Below are 27,154 nucleotides of genomic sequence, written 5' to 3'. Positions count from 1 at the left end.
CCGTCTGTGTTAAGTTCTGTCCTGAGGGCTTAATCTATTCAAGTTAGTTAGTTGATGGTCATCTTCCAAAATCTTTCAAACTCTGTTGTTTTCATTGTCATTTGTCTCTTCCTTATCTTTTCACTTAAACCCTGCTGTATTCTGTTTTTTGTTGTGATGTCATTAAAGAGTCCATAAGTTTGATATACAGGAAGTTTTCAAAGAGCTGAGTTGATCCCTCTTAACATTTAACAGCTTCAAACTTTTAGGACTTAGTTGTTTGTGCATGCAGGAGACTCATTACCTTTCGAAGCAGTTGGATTCTTGGGAGGTTTGTAAGCTCACACTGTAATGTATCTTTTCAGACTTCAAGCTAAGCTCATGTGTCTGAACCACAATGATCAGACTGATGAGGGCGCAGCCTGACACTATCAGTAGGTTTGGTTGTGATGTTGGGAATTGAGATATTTTTGCTCTTTGCTTTATAGTCCAGAAGGTTAATCTTTTTATGAAAATAACAGTAAATGTAAATATGACAATATGTCAAAAAGGGAAACACATTCTTTGAAGGCCACAGAGGCATGGCTTGTGTTTGCCACAAAGATGAGAGCGAAGTTTTTAAAAATGTCTGGCCAATGAAAGATTTAATATTTGCATCATGAAGTGATGCTCCTGTTGCCTAGCAACATTTACAGTCTGCCATAAAAAGACGCCACCGCACGCAATGAATCTTGGGAGAAATTGGATCCAATGTGTGGTCCACAAGGAGCCGTCAGTACGGGCGAACCTTGTCACGTTGCTGTCACACAATCTATCTTCAAAAGCAGCATTTCTGACATGTCATATATTCACATATGCAAGAGCAGGTTGATATATCATGATGATTTTATAATGTCTCATTCAATCCTAACACCCTGTTGTTTAAATGTTGATTTTTGATCTGGATTAAAAAAGAAAACACTCCGTGTTGTATAAATGCTTGGAGAAAAAAAAAGCATTATATTCATAGACAGAAAGTACAGACGGGTTGTGTCTAGCTGCTCACATAATAGGCACACTTAGGGAAACACACACACACACACATACACTCAGTCAGACGGAGGAAAGATCAGAGATCAGATGTACACAGACAGTTCAGTGCAGGCGGTGCTGCTCACATCTCTATTGGCGTCTGGGCCAGAAGAGGAGACATCAGGTAATTAAAAAGAAAAGTGAGAGAAAGAACAGGAGGAGGAGGAGGTGGGGGGGAGTGATGGAGACGGGGGGAGTCGGAGGGAAGGAGTGAAAGAGGCCAGTAGGGAGAAGGATAATGGACAACCTCATGCAGCTTCGCCTGAAAACATAACCTGTCATTAGCAGTGCCATCAGGAACCGCAGCACTAGGGCCTGTGGGTTCTGCCGCAGAACCTGTCACTTAGGCAAGACGCAGGAGCTCCTCCTGGAGGGACATGCGCCTCTGTGTGCCATCAACACTATCAAATTTTACACTTGACGTTGACTCACAGGTGTTTGTGCATGTCTGTGTATGGCCATGTGTGCAGCGTGGCTGCGCACAGGCGTGTCTGTCTGTCTGTCCGTTCAGTGGTTAAATATTCAACTGGAGCTGTCAGGCTTTTCTCAGTAGGAACTTTGCTTCCAGGCATGTCCACTTCAGCCTCCAAAAGAGAAAATGAGAGGAAAAAAGGTGAAGAAGTTCAGTCATTTTTCAGCAAGGGTGAAACTAAAACATCACTAAAGAGAGAGACAGAGCCAGAGTGAATATTTCTCAGGGAAGAAGACAAGTGACAGATTTCTGAGGCTCTTCCTGCATCATTGGCTCTAGTCATCTGTCCAGTCTGAGAGAAAGAGAGAAAGAGAAAGGATGGGTGAGAGACACTGGACTGTCATTATGAAAATACAGTATGTTTCATTTTGTGTTTGTTTTCTGTTGTCATGGCAGCAGTAAGTGAAGTTAGCTTGTGTCAGGTGCCTGTTGGTTTGACCCCTGTCTTTGAAGCTGACAAGTGCTCAAAAAAAAAAAAAACTCACTGAGGAGTTTGGATGGTTCACTTTCACACACCCACACAAGCTCACACACACACACACACATGCACACGGGCGCAGCCACACACATGCACACGGGCGCAGCCACACACACACACACAGATCAGTATGGGTAGGGGCAGGCTTACTTGAAATGTTGAAATCAAAGTTGAGCAGGACTTGTCAGTCATCCTCTGTATCCCACACCCACGTCATATAAGAGGAGAGTTATGGAAGGACTGAGTGTGTGAGAGAGATGCAAAGAACAACTTGTTCCTACTTGGAGGCAAGATTAAGAGTCCTGTCCAACAGCAAATGAAGCCCTGTGTGTCTGTGTGTGTGCACAGCATTGAGCTACAGAGAAAGAGTGTGAGACACTACAAAAAGCCAAAAGTGACAAATAAGCTTGTAGCTGCACTTTCTCATCTTTAAACCTTTCCCTGTAAACAAACTGAAGCAAAGGTCCAACACGCTGGGCCAAAAATAAATAAGTAAAACAAAAAGTCACACATGCACATTATTCATGTGGTACCATCCATTTGAACTGCATGTGCTGTTACCTCAGTGCAGTGAAGAGGTAGAAAAGTGGTCCGGCTCTCTCTCTCTCCCTCTGCTCCAGCTGATTTGAAGTGAATGAGCCTCTCCTTTGGTAGGCCATGTAAATATTTCAGCACTTCAGACGCCTGTGCTAAGCCTAGCCACAGCGCTAACATGTCATTGACCATTAGTGCTAACCTGCTGCTTCTGCTTCTCTGCTTTATCCTCTCCCTCTTTTGTTTCTCCAAACTTTAGTTTCCTCCTCTTGTCCATGTGCTGGTGTGATTGCAAAGATTGCATGTGGGAAACTGCAGCTGTTTACACATATTATGAAAAATAGTCAATTGTAACAGTTTTCAAAGACGTCAGTGTCTTCAGGCGTGTTACCTGTTTAATTTTGTCATCGTCCTACAGATCATACCATGTCATCTTGCTTTTAGTTGTTTCAGTTGAATGGCTGCCTCCATCCACATCAGGTCAGAGAATTCTAACAAAAGATATTTGAATCATTTTATAAACCTCCTCTGTGTCGTTTGTGCACACACATTGCACTTGTAGACACCCACATAACACAGAGGTTGGATCAATCAAAAGAACAAGCCCAGCCTGTCAACTCATGCACAGTCTGAGTCCAATCGATCCCGAGGCAGATCTTACTGGTGTACACTATTTGAACTGAGCACACACACACACACACACACACACACGCTTGTGCACATACACTTTAGTACAGGTAGGAATCTATTATAGTGGCTCTAATATTAACAGTTAACAGTTGCTAATGTGTCACAAATGCTGTGACGTCTGTAAAAGTTGTTTAACCATTATACTTCAGTTTGAAAGTCAATTGATCTGTGACACATGGAGCCCAACCACTATCCTATTACTATTATTTCTGTGTCCTATTTAATATTCTGTTGAATGAGGACCCATCAGTCATGGTGATGTTTTGGAAAAAGAGCCACTCCCTTGTTTTTTGGCAGCTGTAGAAACATAGTTTGGCGACTGTGCCAATGTTGTCTCACATTTGGGCTCCATGCAGTTTAGTATGTGTGTTTGCCCTCCGCATTTTGTATTGGAGTTGCTATTATGTGATGTTGATCCAAGTTAATCATCTACACTAGTCCTACACTACAGCTAATTTGGAATCCCTCCGCTGCTCGTCTGCAGTGACAACAGGTGACTTTGTTGTGATGGTGTTAGTGTAAGTGCACATATAAAAGGAAACAAGCAGCAGGAGTGAGTGGTGCTGAGTCTAATTTCTCACACTTCTCAGATGGTTTGATTGTCTGTTCCACACAGCTTGATAGTTTCCTCCATTCTGTGTTAATGATGACAACAACCATGGCTGATCAGATGACAGGGAACTCACTGGGTCTACGTTAGCCTGATTTTACAGCCATACTTGGTCATAGTTTCAGGAAACCATGATGTTTAGGTTTAAAAAAAAACTCATGGGAATCATTCTACAATAGTCTTCTTTATTATTTCCATGGCTACCATGATGATGAGTCCTCCTCTGACCTGGAGATGTATACTTACTGTACTTCCAAGCGGGTGCAGAGCAACGACAATATCAGCTTTTGTTGCTCTAAAAATTGCTGTCACAGCAACACACACACACACACTTGCTTGTTTGAGGGTAGTTTTCATGATGTATTGATGATTTTGAATTTCTGGCATGTAATCCTGTTAATATCAATTCTGCTTGTGTTTGAAGTTTGCTCCGTCCATGTTAAAGTGAGGTGCAAGTCTGTCTGGTGTGTCTTAGCTAATTAAAGCTAAATTATTGATAATCTGGTGAATTATTCAGAGGGGACAATTAGATATAGAAACAATGGTAAACACAGGTAGAGCTGCACAGTGGAGGGAGGGAGTGGGGAATTGAGATGGAGAGGGAGAAGAGGACAGCATGGCCTTTATGGCTCTTTGCCAGTCCTCTCACTCTCTGTCCCCTCCTTTCCCTCCTGCTTCATTCCTTTCCTCCATGCTTAAAACATTCCCATCACTCCTAGCCCAATGTTTCTGTCCTTGACTCTGCAGTCTCAATCTCACCTCTTTCTTTTTTACTTGCCTTCTGTCACCGACTTTCCTCCTCCCTTACCTCCTCCTCCTCCTCGCCTGTACCTTTACTCCCCTTCTCTGTGCTGCACCCATTAGACTTTCCTTCTCCCTGTTGCTATGACATTAGCTAGCTGTAGCAGTGTCAGGCTGGTCTTGAGGGATGAGACTAAAGAGCTAAGTCTTGCTCTTTTGTTTTAATTACCCCCCCCAACCCCCCACCACCACCACCACCGCACCACACCCCATTCCCCACTATATCAACCCCCCCCCCCCTCCACTTTGTTTTATCCCTTCTTTTCTTTCATCCTGCTGCTTTGTCTATTCCTCCTTTCCTGCTTGAATTTACCTGTGTGTGTGTGTTCATGTTCTGACTGTCTTCAGAAAAAGGAGGAGGTGGAGACAGGGGGGACATAACATCACACCCACATCATTCTTTTGAAATTATTAGTATCCTCTGGGATGCTGCACAGCTCCACCCATCTTCTTGTTCTTTTTTTGAATAAACCCACACAAAGTAAGCTTACTTATTGTAAATATGCTGCTAATTCTAGCTGTGCTAACACACATTTTCGTGCAAACTGTGGTTCTGCAAAGTGTGCAGATGTCTGTGTGTCTGTTGCTGTGTGTTGGCCTAGGCTTGACCTTGATTACCACAGTGACGGAGAGGCTCCTCATTAGTGCAGGACTGGGGATACAAGGTAATGAGGGAGCAGCATTGTAGGCACACAAATGCACATTCATGCATGTGCACACACACACACACACATACACACACAGATGCCAATGCACTGTATTAGTGCCAACATGCACCTGCATGCACCTGCTGACACCTGCGCTTATGCAAGATCTTATACATAAGCCTCATGTTTGCGCACAAAATCACACACACACACACTGACTTCTGAGTACATCTCAGTCTTATGGCCCCCCCAGTCAGTTGTCTCGCCTCACCTTCTGTTTAGTGTTTTTTTCTCTCCCACACACATTCTGCCTCTTCCCCTCGTCGTCTCTGTCTTCCTCTCTCTGTTCTGCCCACCAGACAGAGCTCGCAGACCTCGCTGCCCACTGAGTTCCTAAGGACCTGGAGTGCCACAGTGTTGCCCTCTGCTGGCAGCATTCACACCATATAGGCCTAAAATGTCATTTCATGAAATGACTTTGAGTAGCATTATACTTTCATTAAGAGTTTAGAGTTAAACATATGGTTTCCTTGCACTGCCTGATTGACTTTATCTTGTGTTTCATTTCAATGTGTTCTCCTTTAACAAGCACAGCTGACCTGTCCTGTCTTTGGTTTCCCTCAGTATACCTGATGATCTTGCGCTGGTAGATCAGGCTTTTCATTGTTTTAAAGAAAATATAAGTATTACAACTTGGCTAAATTATAAATCTGGCACTATTATTCTCAAACTCCAACGCCTGTGCAGCAATGGAAGTGCAGACAGATGCAGCAACAGCACCAAGTAGTGGGATGGAGTGGGTGGAGTTCATTCTCTGCATGCATGTGTGAATTTTCCCCTTGTGTTGGAAGCATTACATATTTATCATTATCTTTATGATTAATCTGCTTTTCTGTTGACATGTCAAACCAAAATAAAAAACAAAAACACACACACTTGTCTTTTCTCAAGTGTCTAGTTGACTTTAACTCAACAACCTCACCTCATTAGCACACTACTAACTGCACATACACATGCTGTTCAGTCAAAGGTATTGCATACCTGGAATTCTTGGGATGCTACTTGGAGGCCTTGTGTGCTTTTTTCACATGTCTTTCATAGGACAGGGAGGTTTGCTGCTCTGATTTCTGCTGAACATTTTTCTTTCCCAGTGAATTTATTGTATTTGTGGATGTGGTGATCAAGCCCATGTCAAAGTCAAAAGTAGTTATATAGATTTGTGAGGACCAGGACATCTCTCATCTACAGTCTCTTGCTTTGTCTATCCAAAGAGAGGCTGACTAATTGTCACAATTTTCCTGTTTAAATCACTCTTCTGAGAAGCCGGTACTATCAGAGCTGTTGACACAATGAGAGAATTTAAAGGTGCATCGTCTTCGTTACATGCTGCCTCCCCATTCACCAACCACTGCAGTGGAAAAGAGCAGGAAAGAAGTCTGAGGAAGGAAGGAAGGACAAGAAAAGAAGATGTGCTGACAGTATAAAAGAAATAAAGTGTGCATTTTATATAGTATATGTTCACTTCAAACACCAAGTTTACAAAAACATTCTGTTCTCATCCAAATGTTGTACCTGACCTAAAAAAGACTTGTGTCTTACCTAAAATCTAGCTAAGAAGAGGTTTAAAAAAAAAGTGCCACATATCACTGTCTGCTTCCTTCTGATGCCATGCTGTTCAGACAGAATACCTGTGATAGTTTTGGTGTGTGGTCTCTTGCCGACTTGTACCATGAAAAAACATAAACAGTTGATCTCCAAGAACTCACAAAAGGCTTCATTTATGGAGTTGTTTTTTGTGTGTGTGATAAAAATCAGCCGAGAAGCAGAATTATCACAGGTTTGCACAGCCAGGCTACTTATAAAGGCATATTACACCACTTTGTGCTGCTTCTGCCTCCTGTCTGAGCTCAGCAGAAGCCTAATTTTCTAGTTCAGAGAACGGCTACAGCACTTAAAATCAGTTTGGTTTGTTTTAAACCTGCAGTGTTTGCTTTGGTTATGTCATGCAACTCTGAGTAAGGAAGACATTCTGGGAAAGACGACTCTTAAATGACACTAAAAGCTTCTATAGTATCATCAGTATGGGCTTTTGGTCCCATTATCTCAGATCGTTTGCATGTGACCTAAACAGATTCCACTGAAATCATGATTTCATGTTAAAGTAGGTGTGTAGGCAGTTTGTGTTTGTTCACCTTACCATGATAAATCCTAACATCTGGCACTTCACACTGAGTCTCTGAGACTCTTTTGGGATTCTGGTTTTCTGCCCGCTCAGTCAGTCAGCTATTCCACCCATGTGTGAGACTTTACTGATTTGTAAATATGAATTTGTGACAGTTTTGAATGTGGCTTTTGTCCGTTGGTTTTTAAGTGCAATGTATCTAGGTATTGATTGTGTAACTAAAAAGGACATTTTTCGATTCAACCAAGACGCAGCATGAGAGCGTCAATATGACAGAGCACTATACGGAAGAGTTAAGGGGAGAATAAAGGAGTATTTCAGTGCAGTATGTCTTGGTAATAAGCCACATAGCAACACAAGTAGCTATGTGCAGGCACATGTTGATTTTTTTTTGAAGCACAATAGTGCTGCAGGAGGCCACATGCACTTATACCAATACACATTTTCATCACTGAGATCAGGGACAAATAAATCAAGAGGTGCTCAGAGCACTGAGGACAGTTTTTTGATTAGTGTGTGATGTCAGAAGAAATATCCCCTGATGGTACAGCCTGACCCGATCGTACAGAGACTGCCTGTTCTGAAGTATATTTCACCAGGCATGACGTGCCATTTTGGCAGTTTATATGTCACAATCACAAAAGTGTAGTTTTTCCAGTTGTTGCAGAAATCGGCCTCAGTCACGTGTTAGCGCTTCTCAGTGTGCTGATGAAGGATTGCTTGTTATGAAATCAACAGGCAAGTCAGCCCAATGCTGTGATCTCTGTAGGTCTCAGTAGACTTGGGCTTGTGTGTGTGTGTGTGTGTATTACAATCTGTGTGAGGCAGTGTTTGTGTGCAAGCATGCATTACTTGTGCTTGATGTTTGCGAGCATGTGGGGTCAAAAGGGTGGAGAACGAGGAGCAACTCCCAGTTAAAGCTAACATTCGATTGGCTCTTGTTGCAGCACTGATACATTTTGATTGGCTGTTAGACCCAGCAGTCAGCGCAGCAAGCAGGTAGGGGCGGGTCTTTATTCTGCTCTGTTGCTAGGTTACAGGTATACCCAATAGATGTGGAGATAGAGAGATAGAGTAGAGATAAGGTTGAGGATGGGTGTGGGCCTGAGTGTTGATCTGTGTGTGGATGTGCCACAGTGTGTGTGTGTGTGTGTGTGTGTGTGGGGGGGGGGGGGGGGGGGGGGGGTCAGGCAAAAGAAGATAGACAGAGGGGTTCCCTGAAAGTGGAAAGAATGGAAAGAAGCAGGTCATTGTGTTTCAGCATTGGGTCTTGTTCATACAGATGAACATCATTTGTTCACATTTCCACAAACTGTCAGCTCATCCAAACAAGATCTGAAAATGCCCCCAAAAAATCCAAAGAGATTCTTGATTTTGTTGTGTTTTGTGTAACACAAACTGTGGTGTTTTCCCACTGATCTCCTCCAAATGTTTAGGTGGTGTAATAGTTTCTGGCGAGCAGATCCCAGGCCTGTGGTTGATTTGTAATTCATTAAAGTGCTGTTGTATTAATCACAGACTGCTCTAGACAACACTGCTCTGAGAACAGCTGTTCCGCTGCACTTAGATTGCAATCATAGAGCGGTCAGTCGCCACTAATCCGGGTCATTTATCAATCTGGAAGACCACACACACAAATGTGAACGCTCCAAAATGCACACACACACACACTGATCGATGGTAGGGCTGGGCCAGTAAGAAGGATTGATGGGTGCTTGGCTGGTGCTTTGTGCATGTGTGTGTGAGTGTTTGAGATAGACAGTGTGCTGGCATGAGTGCAGGGAGCCTACAAAGGCTAAAGATCTGTAAAGATTAACCTTCAGTCTATTAAAATGTCTGTCAGTGTTGTCGCTTACAGATCACATAACTGCACAATTAATTGTATAGTTTTTGTGTTTCTAACACATTTTAGTGTTTACAATCATGTATATAAACATGCAATGAGTAGGTGTGGGTATATGAATGTCAAAACTGGACTACGGACCAATGTCCTGCTGAAGTTATGTTTTAAAGTCATGTTTTATACCACACATATTGACAAAAGTCCACTTATTCTATTTTTCAGTTTCACCTATAACATGTTAACATCATGCTAATAGATGCTAATCAGTCAGTTGAATGATTGATGACTATCACAAGAGCTCTGCTGTGTAAAACCAAAATGGAAAATGCTGTAAAGTATCTCTGACAGATTCAACCTACCTGAACACTGTTGCAGACCACACACCCTCTGGAATCTGAATCATACAGACCTTGCTGCTGTAGTGTGGAAGTCTGATCAGGTGACTAAATGTGTTTCAATCCTATTTCACACTGGATATAATTAGAATTTCCAAGATGTAAACAAACACTGAGCCCTGTAGGCACACTTTTCCTGGGAGACTTCCTTTGGTACAATGCCCCAGGGTTTGTTTGGAGTTCTGAGATTCCCTTTAATGGCATTTCCACATTATTGAGTCTGTTGCAGATCTCTCATAGCTTCCTATAGCGTTGGACGAGCTTACTTTTATTAAGTCTCCTGTGTCCCCTGCAACAAAACTGACATCCTCTTTTGAAATGTTTATCTGAGCTCCACTGTAAGAGAGTGTGGATAATAACTGGATCCTGTAAGCGTTCCCCACTGTTGTCCTGATTTCTTGGTGTTGGGCAGGCCAAGAACATTTGGCTGGTAAGGCAGCTGAAAAGCAGAATGAAAGGTTGGGATTATTCTGTGCTGAGCACATTACGGAGAAAATTACACTTGAATTCCTACATTTTTTTCTTACTGTCTCTTCAATGACTTTAAATTTATTTCATTTTTTCCTTTAACCACTCTCAACTCTCTCAAATGTCCTCTTTCATTTTTCAAGTCACTCACAGATTGTGGTTTTTGCGTACATCTTACTGTCACCATCACCTCTTCTGAGTACCACATATTTCTCCTGCTAACTCTTGTCTCTGCTTTTCCTTCTCCTTTTCTTGTTCTGCTGATTCATAATCTCTGTTTGGATGGAAAACAGAGGGAGGGAGCTTCTGTCCTGATGAATAACAACAGGAATTGGAAGAGATGGAGAGAAAGAAAGCGAGAACAGGATTCTGAGGCAGCCCAAACTGTCTGTCTGGCTGGTGCTCTGTCTCTCAGTCTCTCTGCCAGACTGTCAGCAACTGTGTTTCTGTCTGTGTCAGTGCGCTCATCCTAAACCCAGAATTTCCACATCGTGCTGTCAGGCTAACCAGGTTTGGCTTTAGTAGTTATTCTTAGGCCTGTGCCATCCAGAGTCTGTTTCCGCCTCTTTTATTTTTCCGACACCTGCGTCTGTCTTCACTCTCACACATTTAGAATTCTTCGGCCACTCAGTATTGTGAGAAATGGAAAGAGGTGGAGTAAAGTAGGATGCTAATGGAACTGTAAGAAAACAAAGGATGTTGCAACAACAGAGATGGAAAAGAAGAAAAGACAGCATGGCAGCGAGGAGAGAGAAGGAAATGAAGGAAGAGTGCAAATATTAAAAGGACTTATGATGTGCCTGGAGATAAGAGGTGGAGCTGTGCAGGTTTTCCTGTTTACTCCTGTCTTCTTTTCAATGCTGCATTTTTACAATTTGCCTTTTTTTAGTGAACTGCCTAAGATAAAACCTGAAATGACCCAGTGTGTGTGTGTCTGTGTGTGTTTGTGTGCACTTTGGCATACTGTTGTCAAAAATGTAGGTCAAAGATGAACCATTTGCAAATGAGGCGCAGGAATGGAACAAAAAAAAAACAATAATAATATAGGGTGACTGGGACAAAGCTGCCGTGTGTGCATGTATGTGAGGTTGTGTAGGTGTGAGCTCACAGTCTTTGTGAGTGACCATTTTTATAGACCACTCTATGTAATGAGCTGAGCAGGGTGACAGGGATGAGGCTGCAATGTTAAGTCCTCTATGGCTTAAATCACGCTGGCATCTGGCTTATACCCCACACACACACACACACAGCCCATCAGTGTGTGTGTGTGTCTGACAGAGGACACAGTAGAGAGGTTTCAGAAAGTACAACAAGGCCTCCCTCCCCTTCACGTGTTTACTTGTGATAAATGTTGTTTGCTGCACTGCATTCATCCTCCTCATCCTCTTATCCTTCCCCTTATTTACATAATTGAGCAATCAACACGCTCCTCACAATATTAAGCAAATAGTTGTAATTTACTTAATGAATCTGTGTTAGTACCTAACCTTAATTGGAGTTTTGTAACTCTGCCTCTTCTTTGCCTTTCCTCCTGTGCGCAGCAGAGAGGAAAGGTTTGCCAGGGGTCGTACATGTCTTATATATTTAGCTGCGCAGAATGTTTTAAATAGCTTCGCTTTATGCCTCCCTCATGAATTTCATTTAAATCTACATTTTTGCCTGAGCCATATTCATAATCCAAACACTAAACTTGGCTCGGCTTCCTTAGAACACAAAGGTGTAATTTGCTGTTAATGTGATTAAATAAAACGCTAATAATACTCATGCTGACGTGTCCTCTTAATCTCTCTCTCTGTGAAGTGTGTCTAATTTTTCAAATCAGCCGTACTATTGTACGAGGTTGATTCTTGCATGACTCAAAGGATGAATGAACACAGTATGAGTGAGTCACTATCAAAGCTATATTTGTGCGTGGATGTGTGTTTGTGTGACTGTGTCTGCCCTGGTTGCCTGTGGATGCATGTGCGTGTGAAGTTAGCCAGCAGTAGCAGGGTTATGAATCAGATCAAACACACACAACCACACATAGTGACACCAGATCAAACGCACACATACACACACTGCCTGAGCTGGACTGAGCTGAAAGGTCCCGACCGGGTGTGACTTTGATCCTTAACACAACATCCGCTCTTCCACTCCGACACTGCTCTTCTGCTGCTCTTGTGTCTCACGTGCCCCTCAGGACACTTACCCTGGACTCAGGTTACTCCTTTCAGATCTTCAAATAGAGCTCAGCGTGGTTTCAAACACAGAGGATCCTCCAGATGTAACTCAATACTCACTGTTTAGGCTCCAGATTTGGAGCCTGCAGATGCGGCTTCAGGACTCAGAGAGAGGGTTGTGGTTAGTGTCATCATCTCAATGTCCATGAGAGTAATTATACACATATGGATGTTGAGTTGTGAACATAAATAGGTGTATTATTTGAGCCAGATGTGAATATGTGGGCCAGAATGTGCTAATATCATTTTCCTTTAACCTTTTAAGATGAATGAATTGTGTGAATGTGACGTTCTATTTTTCACACATTTATAACTCATTAACAAACAAGCAGGACTCACACATTCATTAAATAACTGGTAAGAAATTGTCCAATCTAGTGCCACACATCAAACTGTGGCTGCTGCCCATTTCATAGCACTGTAATTAAATATTACTGATTTGATTTTAAATTGTGTAAACTCCCTTTAGGATAAGCAATCCAGGTAATTAAAAACCTTCTGGGTGTCCCTCACCCATGAGTACTGGCTACTAGTTACAGAAACTATTGTATCCTTAATGTGTTGTTAATATTTTATTATTAAAATATATTGGAATCTTCAGCGTTCATGCAGACATCATAGTGTTATGTACAGTATACAGGGTCACTTGTTGTGGTCAGTATGCATCATCTTGTGAGACACAAACTCAGAAACATGAATATTTATAATCTCTACACACAACCTTCTGTGTATGATCTACAATATAGATCATAAAAGGTCTCAGCTGATAAAATGCAGAGAGCGATTGTGTTGGATTTAAGAGTCTCTTGAGGAGAGGGAAGTTAATAAGCTACATTTTAACACGTCAAACCTAATAAAACATCTTCAGGCTCATCACCCAAAGGAGCACAATGAATTTAGTGTAATAAGACACGATCCCCCAAACAGACACCAGCAGTTATAGAGCCATAATGCTAAAACTACACCAATTACAGAGGAAATAGGGGGGACGAAAAAAAAAATCACAGCGGCACATTAACCACTGCTTGGTAAAAAACATGTCAGCGCTAGAAGTCATTCAAGCCTACGATTCTATGGAATTGTTGAGAATAAATAAAAGCTGTGTTTTTTTTAGTTGTGTTGTTTTGTTTTGTGTTAAAGAAAACCAGGTGAATTCTGTGTGAACGGGAAGTGCTAATTGGCAAAGCAGCAGGACTTTCCAGCGCGAGGGTTTGTCAAAATGTAACAACAAAAATAGACAGAAGTGATTTAATTTAAGTTTCTGCTGCTCTTGCATTTTTCTCTCCAGTTGTTGTTGTTGTTGTTGTTGTTTTCATAGCAATTCATAGCATTGGTGACAGTGGGCAGCTCTCTAAAGATGAACTGTGTGCTGTGATTGTTGATTTTTGTTTCTGCTGTCGCTGGATGAGCCTGTGTGTGTGATTGTAGTATGCATTTCGCTCACTTGTACTGGACACGGTGTTTGAGCAAGGATCTCTGTAATCCTCTTGACTAGCTGCTCCTGCTTCAGAGTAGATGAAGACAACGCTTCCCACTATGGAAATGTGTGCTGACGCTTTGATGCTTTATTCATGTCACTTTTTTTCAAAGACGTGTCCACTTTAAGCTTCTTCTCTCCCTCCACTCTCTGTAACCCTCTAGCCCTCAGCATGCTGCCTCTGATCGATCCAACCATGTCTCCCAGTCCCATATGTCATCTTTTTTTCTTTGACACAGCTCTTCCTCTCCCTACTGCTTGGTATTCTGCAGCAGGAATGCATGCACCATCGCAGATCCATCAGGTCCGATCAGAATGCCGCACCATGGCTCGGGGAAAATAGAGGGATGAAAAGAGAGAGAAAAGAGAGAAGAGTGGTGGGGGTAGGGGGGGATTGGTCAGTGGTTTGCAGACATCCTTCTGGGCCCGAAGCCCTCAGAGTGTCAGGGAGAAGGAGAGACGCACCTATTTTGACATGTGAGGGGCCGCTTATATTTTAAACCGGCCTTTCTTAGCCACCAGAGTTCTTATTCTGTATTTCCTTTAGAACTCTTCAGAGAAGTCAATGAGGAGTATGTATACTTGCATCCTCAAAAGCAGAGACACAGATGTGTTTAGGCTGAGTGTACTGAAGGTGACATTATGGTTAGAGTAGCCAATGAAAGGACTTCTTTCACGGCTGCTCTTTATACTGTGTGTCCCTGGAATGATAAGGAAACAGTGTAGTGTAATGTTTTCTCATTCTCACACGAAGTCTTTAGAGCAAGTGCCGCAGCACTTAGAAAACAATATACCTTACAAATTGTATCAGTAGAAAATGCACAAAATTACATTGAAAGAAATTGCACTGTAAACAGACATTTTGCATACAGTTAACAATAAAAACGTTCTAGTGATATTAATGAAGAGTGCACTGTCCAATACATCTACATTTATTAAGAGTTTTGCTCCATTATAGAGAAGTGCACTCCATGAGAGACTAGTTCCTGAATAAAAAAGGTCAATAGAGAGACAAATGATTGTTTGTAATTTTCTACACATTTTACAAATGATGTTGGTTAATTAAAGATAGTTAATGTACTATCTTTTGTATCAAACTGTGATACTGTGTCCCTGTCTCACACTATATATGCCATAAATATCAGCACATTTCTGATTGATCTCTAACTGAACTCTGATCAAGAGATCAGTTAGAGAAAGAGAAATAAAGAGGTGAAAACCACAACAGGTCTGGTCGTGTGCAAGACGACAGTCATTTCTGTCATTTCTACAGTTACTCTCTGACTCACCTGTGGTGCTAGGCAGACAGCATATTTGTTTTTTTATTATTATTATTATTATTCTTAATTTATGTTAAGTTAAATAGCTGCTCTCAGGTGCATATGTCTCCGTTTAAGAAATAAGCCTAGAGGCCACAGTATATGAATGTTCTGGCTGTCATGGCTGCCATATTTAGATATATGATACATGCAGTTTACACAGATGTAGAATTTCTGGCTTTCCCTGCATCTCTGAGCAGTACACATACAGCTTCCCATCACACATTCTTCTCCAACATACTGTATTGCATATTGTTTGTATCATCAGCTCACTTTTCAACTTTGCTCATCATTTCTTCCTCCTCCTGTCACAGCAGAGAGAAGAGCAGATGAGCAAGTGCTGATCATATCAATGTTTTTTCTTTTCTCTTCTTTTATCACCCTCCTCTCTTCGCTTTCTTCCTCTCAGAAGCTTTTCCATCCTCTATGTGTGTTCTCCCCCTTGGCTTTTCTCTACAGCAGTCCGTTGCCTTGGTAATTACCAGTTGTCTTAAACAGACAGATGGAATAAGAGAGAGTGACGGGCAATTTTCCCAGTGCTTGTTTTCCTAGTGTATGTGCACGCAACTACTGTTTTGCATGTCTGTGTTCTGTATGCCCGCTTCGTCTCTTCTTCCTCCCTTCCTTCCTCACGCACTTCCTGTGAGTTTGCATTTGTGCACAGCTGATGTGTTTTCGCTCTATGCGTGTGTGTGTGTGTGTGTGTGAGATGTGGACATGGGGAATTACCTGACAGGATGTGTTAGTGGAGAATGGGAGTGGGACACTTTCATCTCCTGCTCTTGTGCCGGCCGTTCTAGGTGCCATGTGTCACTCTGGACCTCTGCAGGGCCCCAGGAGGGATCGCTGCTCTCTTTATCTCTTCTCTTTTTTCCCAGCATGCCCCAAACCCACCAATTCTTTAAAGCGGGGGGCTGTTTCTCTCAATAAACTGTCAGGGAGTTAAAGGATTAAATGAGAAAGGAGTGAGAGGAGGCATAGAATATTGGAGGCAGGACTGACACGTTATTATGTCAGAGTTCACCTATGCATATTCATGTTATCCAATTAATGTTTCTCTTTCAGGCTGGCGTGATCAGGACAGAGCAAGAGGAGTTTTTTATTGAGCCGGTGGAGAGGGGTGATGGAGTGATAGAAGAGGAAGAGAAGGAGGGAGGAGGAGGAAGGACACACATCGTCTATCGCTCCTCAGCCATTAAGAAAGTGCCCATCAGCAGCGCAGCAGCAGACTACCACTCCAGAGGTTAGTCCTCACTGTGCTGCTCTCCACTTTTACACACCCTTCACTGGAAGCTCTCCATGCACACTCCAGCTCTCCATTTTGACTTTAACCGTCCACATAGAAGATGGAAATTTTCCAATAACACCCGAAATTTAAAACCTACATCATAAACCATTCTTACTTCACACAAACACACACACACAGACACACACACACCTCTTGTTATATAATCATTATCAAACTACTGTATGCATAGACAGTGAGTCACAGTGTGAGCTTATCCTGCTGTCAAAAAGATTACACCTACACACACTCAGATGCATCCTCCTGTCACTGTACTAAATTCCCAGTAAGCAAGGAGTTACATATGGAGACAGACACATGTGTATGATGGGTAAGTCAGCACTTTGTGTCCTTATACAATTAAATACTGCCTCAACAATCAACAGCTGGCAAAATCTTCTGTGCATATATTGCCTCACTTTTCTACAAATGACATCAATGAACTGAAACGACATGAAGGGGCATTATTTTGGTAAGTGTTAATGGCTGATCCGCACAACCAGCTGCCCATGCATGAGACAGTGTTGAGTTGCGGCTGTTTAACCAATGACTGTAGCTTTGTAGCTTAGGCGAATGAGGCAGGTTATAGTCAGCACCATTTTGCTCCATTTAGCAATGGCTGATTTTAAGTAGGCTACCGCTAGCCCTGGTCACATAGAGGTCATGCTGCAGTGTCTTTGCTTGCCATTGTCCATCCACAATAAATGAAACTGGCATAATACTGTTCCAGTGTGTGCCTTAATCAGACAGATACAGCGATGGCTGTCGGTTTCAGCTGCTGGCTTTAAAACGTCACATTTCACACAGAACAATGAGTTACAATGTAGATGGAGCCGTCTAGGTTTTAACAGACTAAAAAAAAAACACAGCTGTGTGTAGCTGGTGCCCTGGTCCTGTCAGCGTTGTTGCCCTGGCAATGCATGTCTATGATTCTGAAGGTGAGGCTTCTGGAGGAGCACTAAAGAGAAGGGTGTGACTCTTTCCCTGATACCTGCTGCAAAAATACAAACTTACTCACAGTATACATTAAGGTTTGTAGGATTTTATTTTAAATTCTCATAAAACTTAAAACTATAAACTATGCATTCAATGTTTAAAGCAAATGGCTTCTGAAGAAAAATATTACTGAAATACATGCCTCAGGCTTGTGTCATTGAAAGTGCCTGTCCATTTGCTCTGATTGATCCAATGCCTACAGGTAAATCAATTGACCTCGACCAGTGCAAGATCCCAACTAATCACCCAAAGCAAAAATTTTCTCAAACACCCAAGGCTTCCATTTTGTACAGGTGTGAGTGGCAGCACCTTATAATGAGCACATTGGAAGAGATGAGATCTGTGTCTTCCTATTCTGAGCAGTTGACTCAAGAATGTGTAATAATATACAGAGTGAGAGAGTTTCCATAGGAACACCCAGAGAGGACAGACTGCTTCAGAGTAACACAGATCTGCTCCCACTGTTACCGATACCTGTAGTACATGCACATACATATGAGCATGAGTGCACACCAACACACACACACACACACACACACACACACACACACTTACAGAGGAGGGGGGAACTTTACATAAACACACACACACACATACATATATGCAGGAAATAACTAAACACTGCTTACACAACTCCCTTGATCATACATTTACACCTCTGGACACACACGTGCTTGCTGCGTGTACACACACACACACACACACAAAGTGTCTCACTGCTCCTTGTTGCCTTTGAATCTTTCTTTCTAATGAAGAGTGGGGTGCAGATCAATAGCGTAGGATAGAACAGGCCACTGTGTGTGTGTATGTGTGCGTGCATGCGTCTGTGTGCGTGCATGTATGGCGTGGGCATGAGTTCTGTGGTTGTCTGGCTTTGAGTGCTGGGATTTTCAAGGCTAAGCAGACAGACACACAGACAGACAGACACACAGACAGACGAGTCGGCATGCAATGCTCCCAGCAGCATTTGATGTGGATCTCTCTTCCTTTGTCTTCTCCTTTTTTTACTTTTTATCTTTTTGTCTTAGCTTTTCTAGACCACAACATTATGTAAACATAAGATTTACCTTCCAGTTGTTATATCAGATAGCTGTAATATTAGAGCCACATGGACATATAGATGGCACATTATGGATACGCACTCCAAAAATCCCTTTGCCTTTTAATTCCCTCATATTCTCTTTCACAGACAATCACCCCCCCGTAGATCAATCACGGGCATTAGCAAATTAATTAATAATCAATCAATCATTTCTGAAGATCTCCTTTGCCAGGCTTGCTTAATTCACAGCCAGTTATTGAATGTTGGACTCATTTCCTGGCTAAAGACAGAGGGAAGGAAGTTATATTTAGAAAGGTAATAGAGGAGCTCAAGAAGAAGGGAAAGAGAGATGAAGAAGGAGCGAGATTGATCGGTTTCTTACACCATAAGCTGAGGAGGTGTGAATCAATGTCCTAAGTGGAGAGAGCAAGCTTTATTATTAATGTGCCACATTTGTCAATTAATCGCTGCAGCGATAGAAAACGAAGGATTGCCATTCATTTTTTTTTTTGCTGGGCAGACACAGCTCCATCTTTCAATCTGTCTATTCTTCCCCCCTAACAATTTCATTTTATCTGCCTTTATCTGTGGTTTTGATCAATGTCCTCCTGTCCTGCTAATTTTATTCCTTTCCCCCCCTCCCCTGTGTTTCTCTGGGTTTAGCTACACTTCTTTGCCCTCCTCATCCCTCCATTCCAGAAGCTGGACAGCCAGGGTGGGGTTTAGTGTTTTGTCTCAGGAGACTGGACTGTCTGTCTGTCTGTGTTTGTGTGTGTGTGGGGGGGTGTGTGTTCAAGCATGTGTTTGTGTGGCCATGCAGTGTCAAGGGCACTGAGACATGCCCAGACAGATGGGCTACCACAGGGATTTTCCCCATAATCCCCATCACCTAGTCCTTTACCTGGGACTGAATCTCTCTCTCTCTCTCTCTCTAAAATTTCACATTTTCACCAATAATGAGGTAGCCTTTCTTTCTGCTTCACTACATAAACACACAATTGAACAAAATCCGCCCTACTGTTTGATATATTATAGTAGCACTATATCATTTTGTAGATTTATACACAGCTGATAAAAACAACAACATAGTCCTTTGCAGCTCAGTTGTTTTCGTTGACATTTCAGAAATCTGTATTGTTCTCAAGACAGAAAGGCTCCCTGCAGTCTCTGGGGCAGAGTGACTGAAATTAGCTGGTAGGCTGACACTGGGAGGAGGACTGAGGCGACTACACCAGATGCCCATAAGCACCTATACACACACATGCCCTCAGGCAACGCTGTTCTTGTATGTTTTTCAACTATAGTTTATTGTGCTTTCCTGGTCCAGGCTGATATGAGCTTTTGTTAGGTTGGTGTTTTCGTGTGCCGTCAGTGCAAGCCACATTGCACGTCAGCGATACAATGATGCGCCACTTTTGGCTGGGGCTAAGAGGAAGTTGGTGAGGGTCAGACAGAGGTCAGTGGTGCTAGTCGGTGTAGCTTAATGTCTGCCTCCCACATCTCAAAAATGAAGGACGCTCCCTGGAGTCCTGCTCTCTCTGTATCTCACACTGCCTCACTCTCTCTCTCTCTCTCTCACTTTACCAATCTTGCTGTGTCTCTGCTGGTGTGCAACAAGGATAGTCATATGGTGCAAAGGTTTTAAGAGGAGACTCATGACTAAGCACTTAGAGATGTGAGCACACACACACACATCATAAATGGCCTGAACTCATCTTTAGAGTGTAAAAGGGGGTCCCAGCTGACAGTCTGGTTTTGCTCCTGATGGGGACTCTCAGTAAGTGACATTTTTTGACTCTCATGGTACTGAGGTTGTGTCTATTTGCATAGTAATGATTTAATCCTAGACCACATCTGCACAAAATAAATAATAGTAGTCTACATTTGGATTATTTAACCTTTTTACACTGCTCAAATTGTCAGCCACATGACACAACAATCACTACATTTATTTCTGATAAGCAGTCACAACACAACACAATCAACTCATCTTAACACCTCTGTCCTGTGATGCAACACTGTCCCACTGCAGCATTGTCCCTCAATCTGCACTGAAGTAAAATGCCTGTCTAACAAGTATGGAATGGAGCCATGTTTATATTTAGGTTGGTGTTTTGTGCCCTAAATCAGGTGGTTTTAGAGGAGAATTCCTTCACTATATGTAAACAAGTCCTTTGCCAAGGCCTGTCTGAGGCTGAACATTTTTAGCACGGAAAACCAAAGAACCACACACCAAACCCAGCTGCTAGCCCAGCCTAGCAGTCAAAAATAAACACTCCTTGGGAAAAAGGATGTTAATTAGAAATCTTTTATGTTCTTATGATATTTCTTTAATGTTTTGCTTCAACATCAGATAAAATAATGAATTGCTGCGTTGTAGCTGCTGCTGCACGTTAACAGAACGGTAACACCACACTCTACAGCTTTCTGTTGCAAACGAGTGTTTTATGTATGTAATTACTTGTAATACTGTAATATAATATGGGTGTTATATTGGGCAGCAGGGATCCACTTTGAATCAGCAGTGTGCATTAGTGGATACCTGCATAAAACACAGAACACATACACAGGTGTGAAAATGCTCTCACATGTGTGCACTGTGTGTGAACGTGCACATGCACACACACACACACACACACACACACACAGATACAGTATAGAGTGTATGTGTGAATGGCTGTTGGCCCAGGTGTGCTTCTGGGAGGAAATTACAGTGTTATGAGGGGAAGCATTTCAGCAGCCAGCTGCTTCCTGTCTCTCACTCTGTGGCCACCGGCTCTTCCCTCGAGAACACAACCGCCCGTGCGTGTGTGTGCACGCACTCATGCATTCCTGCATGTGTGCCTCCCTGTGCATTTGAAGGTTTTATTCTTTGCCTGTTTAACTCACCACTGACAGCATGTGTGTGTCTACCGGTGTGTAGGTGTGCGTTTGTCAGTGTGCCTGCTCCGTGCCCCTCTGTGTGTGCGCTCCCTCTGGCTCGTATGACTCCTCACCTGCTAGTAAGCTCCCAGCAGGCCGTCCATTGAGCCGCCACTGTGTGCCACAGCGCTGCCTTCAAACTGAACAGGACTCCAGGGATAATAACAGGGTGCGGCCGACCTCTGCTCCAGTCTGCAGCCACCAACGCCGCACTGACCCACACAGTCTGTGCATGTGTGTGTGGGTTTCTGTCTGTCTGCAAGACAAAGAGAGAGTGAGAATATGTTGGAGAAGGGATGTAGTTTTATGACAGCATCAGTTGAGGGAGTGTCACTGTAATCATGGTGATCATAGTATTCAGGAAGATTAGTGTCTTTCTTGGCCTGCGTGCCGCCCCTGACTGTTAAAATCCTAAGTGAAGTTCCTTGTAATGAGTGCTTGGCATTCAGTCAGATATTTATATATATTGTGTCTTCATTGTTGTTGTTGTTGTATATAGACTTAAGTGTAGTTTTTAACATACATGGCATATATGTTGCTACATTCCTCCTTGTTTTAGAATTTTACATTCCTTAATACTGGTACCAGCACTGGTCCCAAAACATGCATTATATTGTTTAAGATATCCACCCATTATATTTCTACCATACAGTCTATGGGTGGATACAGAGGCTGGAACGAATTTGCAGCAGTTTAATAATTCTATATATAAATATAATAATTATTTAGTGTTAATCATTATGCATGCAGGCTTAAATGCAGGGCTCGCAGCTAGGCAGCAGGTACAACAATGTGACTACAGCTCCCTGCCACGCACCTCCCTGGAGGTGGCCAGTGTTCTGTCTTTGCATCAGTTATGTAACCAGCCAACCTAAGGGACAGAAGCTCAAGCTCAAGGAAGATGAGATGGTGTGTGACTTCCTTCCTCCCACTACTGTCACAGCGCCACAAACACACGCTATACACACACGCACGCACGCACACACACATTCGCTGTGTTAAATCTGGCACTCCTCAGAGATGAGCAGGAGCTGGTTCTGTCGTTAAATGAGCTTCCTTGATGTGTGTGCTTCAGTGGGAAAATTTGACATTGTTTTCTAAGGTTAAAGCTTGATTTAAAAAAAAAAAGAAAAAAGTTTGGGGTGATTATGCCTTCTTCCACTGTTTGTTTAGTTGCATTTGTAAGGACAGGACACCATGCATCTTAATCACCTTTCAAGTACAGAGTTTAGTGACTGCGCCCAGCATCAACCTGCAATGAAGCAGAATCCTCCAGAACAGCAGAATGCACCTGTGTGGGTGTGCAGAGACTTCAGACTCATGTGTAATGGTCCACAGCATAAACAACCACTCAGTAAAACACCATGTAGGATAATGTAGTAATGTGTGTGTGAAAATGTAATACTAAGGCAGCTGATTCAGAGGTTAATGGAGCCTCTCATGTGAAAGAGGCTTTCATCGCTCAGGAGACCCAGACGAATTCACCGCTATTACAGCGGTTTCCTTGTTCTGTACGTGTGTGTGTGTGTGTGCAGCTATTACCTTCAATGATGAGTAAACATGTTCCTCAAGAGCAGAATCATTAGAGTCATGGTGAAGTGTATGGTTTTGCCTTTTTAGTACAGTAGTTTGTGAAATAAATTAATGGTTTTCTGAGGCGCTTTCACCATGATCTTAAATCGGCTCGTGCTCAGTTGTCATGGAGATCTGTTGGAATGTGTTACTAGCTGTTATGACTTGACTGAGTTGGCCTCTAAAGGCCACTTTACACTGGGAATTTCAGCAGTCCAAGACCAATGATTAAAATCCTGAGAGTCAGACCTGCAGATGTCAGTCCATTGTGGTGGCACACTTTCACTGACAGGTTATTTGTTGCTTTGGTGACCTTGGAGGCCTAAGGAAAAATTCCCATAGTGCCTGAAATTTAGGTCTTGATTCGGCCAGTGTGACAGCTGCTATGCTTGACACCTGGAACTAACCAGTCACATGACAATAAAAATGCTGTGCGTGTGATTTTTGAATAAAGGGAAAAGGCATACAATAAACTATCATGCATTGGATTTGGGATTGTATATATTGGTGTAGAGAGAGTGAAGATGTCAGAGTGTGTGCCTCTTTGCTGCTGTCTGATTAGCAGAGTGATGTGTGGTGGTGGGAGTTTGTTAGGCAGCAGTTCATTTGCTGCTGTGCCCCCTAAGGAGTTTAATTGAATAAAACACAGCTCGGTGTCTCTTCATTCAACAAAGGCTATAATGTAAGTCATAAGAATCGACCACACACACACACATACACACATTTATGGCTCACAAAAAACAAGGTAGGTTATGGATGGGTGTAGCTTATGGGGAGGATTCCAATCATCTCCATGCTCCTGTGTCTTTGCTTCTAGCTGGCTGATATGTCTTGTAGCATTAGTCTGATGGTTTCAGATTTAGCTGGAATAAATCTGGAGAATGGTTGCAGAGGTGAGAGGGAGGGGAAAGAATGAGGCTCGCTTTAGAGCTTAGCGAGTGATGAAAATACATGTTTGTCGTTCCTGTTTACTGCACCCAGTGAACCGTTGTCCAAACACGGCTGATCCCTGACCTGTTAATGGTACAGGGTGCAATTGCAGTAATGCAGTAATGGTGGGAGGGAAAAACTGTGGGCGTGGTTATGTCATCATAATTAGTCTTCATTTTATAAGGCCATGTAATGAGCCAAGGCTCATCCAAAATTGCATATCTTGATTGTCTGTTTTAAAATGAGCATGCATCACAATTTAATTTATGTTCCATAACAACAGTATGTAAAATTAGTAATAATTTAATTGAGTAGCTCAGTCTTTTTACAGCCTTGTGGGGGGGAACTGTAGATGAAAATAGTGTCAGTTCTTACATGGTCTATAAATGCAGATCATTAAATGTGAGAAATTTCCTAATGTAACTTGATAACCCAGTTCATCCGTTACGTTGCTACACATTTACTTTTTAGTTAATATTTAATCACAGTTTATTTCATACACAGGCTGTCAACCAAACATATGACATTTCTATTCATATCAAAATCAAGGTTGATGCTGTTTGCACCAACGCTCCTTAGCCAACAATGCTCTTTGTAGTCTGGGATGGAAAAGCCAACCAGTTGTTTTTTTTACCTCTTTGTGTTTAGCTCCAAGGTGTTTGTAACAAAGAAGGCTGTTTGCACCTGACAGAAAGACTTTTCTACCACAGGACTGTGCAGCAAAACATGATCTGTTCCTCACAGGCAGTTGCTTGATATTACATAAGTTTAAACTTAAAAAAAAAAAGATGTCCGCTTCAACCTTGAGCAGTGGCTTTGCTGCTCTTCGTTATATTACCTCAGTTTTCATCAGGCTCTCCTGTTAGTAGAGGTTCTGCTTGGTGTAAATAGCCTAATCGCAGCAGAGTGGCTGTTCTCACCCAGGTGCAAATCGATGCTCCGCAATCATTAGAAACATGACACGTACAGCAACCTTAACCAGAAAAAAATAAATGCTCTTTTGGCATGCTCAGGTAGAAAGAAGGTGATGAAAAGCTTTTATGTAGTCGGGCGTGTTAATTGTGTTTCATTTGGCAGGAGCAGCCATTTAATACAACAACAATAAATGCTACGCTCTGCTGGCAGAACAGAACACTTTACAAATATGTTCAATATAAATGTTTCCTTGTTAGGTTGATGAAAAGTGGGCAGATAATCTGTCTGACATTAGATTAAACAACAAAAACAATAATCTCATAATAATTAAGACACGTGTATCATGCCAGGGTGGGCTTGAGGTGTTTTAGCAGATTCCATTTGTTCCGTCTGAGCAGTGTGTGTGTGATGGCTGTAACTGAGGTGCTGCTTTGCACAGGCAGTTGAGTCTGACAGTGGAAGCCCTTTGCTTTTTACGTAATGTGTCCTCTACAGCTGTGGTCACAATCACGCTGTGAGAATTACAGAGCATGCTGGCATGTCTTTGCTGCCGCGCGCCTTGCGTGTGTGTTTGGCTTACGTGCAGACTCTGCTTCTCCTGCCATATGTGTCATCCTGTTGCGATGAGAGAGCGAGATAGATCATCCTTCACAGCAGATGTGCTGACGCTAGAGAAAAGTAAGTTCACTTGCCTGGCATATTACCCACGTTCCCCCTGTGATCCTTCTCTTTCTCCAGACTTCCTAACGCTGCTCAGAACTCTGGGAGATTTCTGAAAGGATTCCCAATCATGCTGACAACCCCCAGTTTTCTGGCTTGTGATCGTATGAGTGTGTGTTTTTTATGCTTACCCTGCTCATACACAGTAGCTGAATCCCTTGTTCTACCCTCTGCATTCTCCTTTTGACCTCTGTTCCTCAGCGTGCTTTTTTCCTGCCTTTCTCTTCTTCACTCAACCATCTGTCCATCTCTTTTCCTCTAACAGCTTTTTTCTCCTTTAAGAGCAGCACAAGCCTGACAGCACCTTTTGATTTCTGTGCTTGGAAGTAGGATGTGTCGGATAGGTGTTCTGCTGCACCTGTGACCTCACCAGAGGAGCAGGCTACATGTCAGCATCACTGCAGCAAGTTAAAGTTAGTCTTTAATTAAAAGAGCAGCTTAGGATCCTGCTCAGTATAAAGAAAAATCATGTGTTAAACTATAGTTCTTCATTGCTTTTTCTCTTTATGTTTTTAAATGTTTTTTTTTAAATTACAGTTTAGTTTAGTTTAGTTTAGTTTAGTTTAGTTTAGTTTAGTTTAGTTTAGTTTAGTTTAGTTTAGTTTAGTTTAGTTTAGTTTAGGCATCAATAACAGGAAAACGTGTGTGGGTTAAAACACATGTTATAAGGTCTACTTCTCTGCTGTTTGCCTTGCTACTGAGGTTGATGTGACCACAGGAGATTGCATACTAAACACCACTCATTTCAATCAGTTTTAAAATTGTGTGTTTGCTGGAAGACAGGCTATCAGCTGCTGTTGCAGTGAAATCTAGAAGCTGAAAACACGATGGTATAAAGATTCAGTTTAAATCGAGAAGAGGAAGAGAAAGGTACTGGTTGTATACATTTAACCATAAGTGGTTGTAATAAGTGCTATCATTTTTATGTGTTTAAATATCCTTTAATTGTGTTTTTCTTTGATGCAGAAATGTCCTATTACATATTGTCCATATTAATACATCTGCCTTGTTTTGCCTAATTTGCTGAAAATATTTAGGGCCCATTGAAGTTATTCTAAAATCCTCTTACTCTTTCCTCATTTTTACCAACCCCTGAATCATCTCTGGCCTCCCTGCTGTAATGACTGTAAGCCAGGTTTGAAATCACAGCACGTCTGACTATGCAAAGAATGACTCACATACACTACAGTTCAGAATATAGGCCAAGTTCAGTTCTGGCTCTGCGTCTTCCTCCACATTTCTTCCCACTATGTCTCTCTCCATTTAAGTTTTTGTATGGCACCGATATCACAGTGGTGTGGAAGAGTGCTGGCTTTCTCATAACAAAACTCATAGTTTCATCACTTCTTCTTGTAATGATAAAGACGCACACCTTTGCCTTCATTTTGAAGCTGTAGTGTCTCATATATTTGTTTTCTTCAGACGACACTGAACCGGTAATAAATCAGCACAGATTTCTAAGGTTTTAGAAGATAAACACGATAGAAGCAGAAAAAAATAGAGATAAACAAGCAGAAAGACAAAGATAAGAAGAAAACTATCTGCTTATTAAACGTTCCATCGCTCCAGTTCACACTTTGGAAG

At 42.3% G+C, this 27,154-nt stretch overlaps 1 protein-coding gene across 1 annotated transcript in view; it reads left to right on the top strand.

Moving 5' to 3' along the window:
• LOC114442927 (A disintegrin and metalloproteinase with thrombospondin motifs 2-like) overlaps nucleotides 1-27,154 on the top strand; it is an 82,006-nt gene that overhangs the window by 21,725 nt on the left and 33,127 nt on the right. The window contains exon 3 of the mRNA XM_028416801.1: nucleotides 16,254-16,431. Coding sequence (XP_028272602.1) covers nucleotides 16,254-16,431 — 178 coding nt within the window. The remainder of the gene's footprint in view (nucleotides 1-16,253; nucleotides 16,432-27,154) is intronic.

Source organism: Parambassis ranga, chromosome 10 (genome assembly GCF_900634625.1).
Source record: "Parambassis ranga chromosome 10, fParRan2.1, whole genome shotgun sequence".
Taxonomy (NCBI): domain Eukaryota; kingdom Metazoa; phylum Chordata; class Actinopteri; family Ambassidae; genus Parambassis; species Parambassis ranga.
Note: the sequence above shows the minus strand (reverse complement) of the source record. Positions and strands in the feature narration are given on the sequence as shown.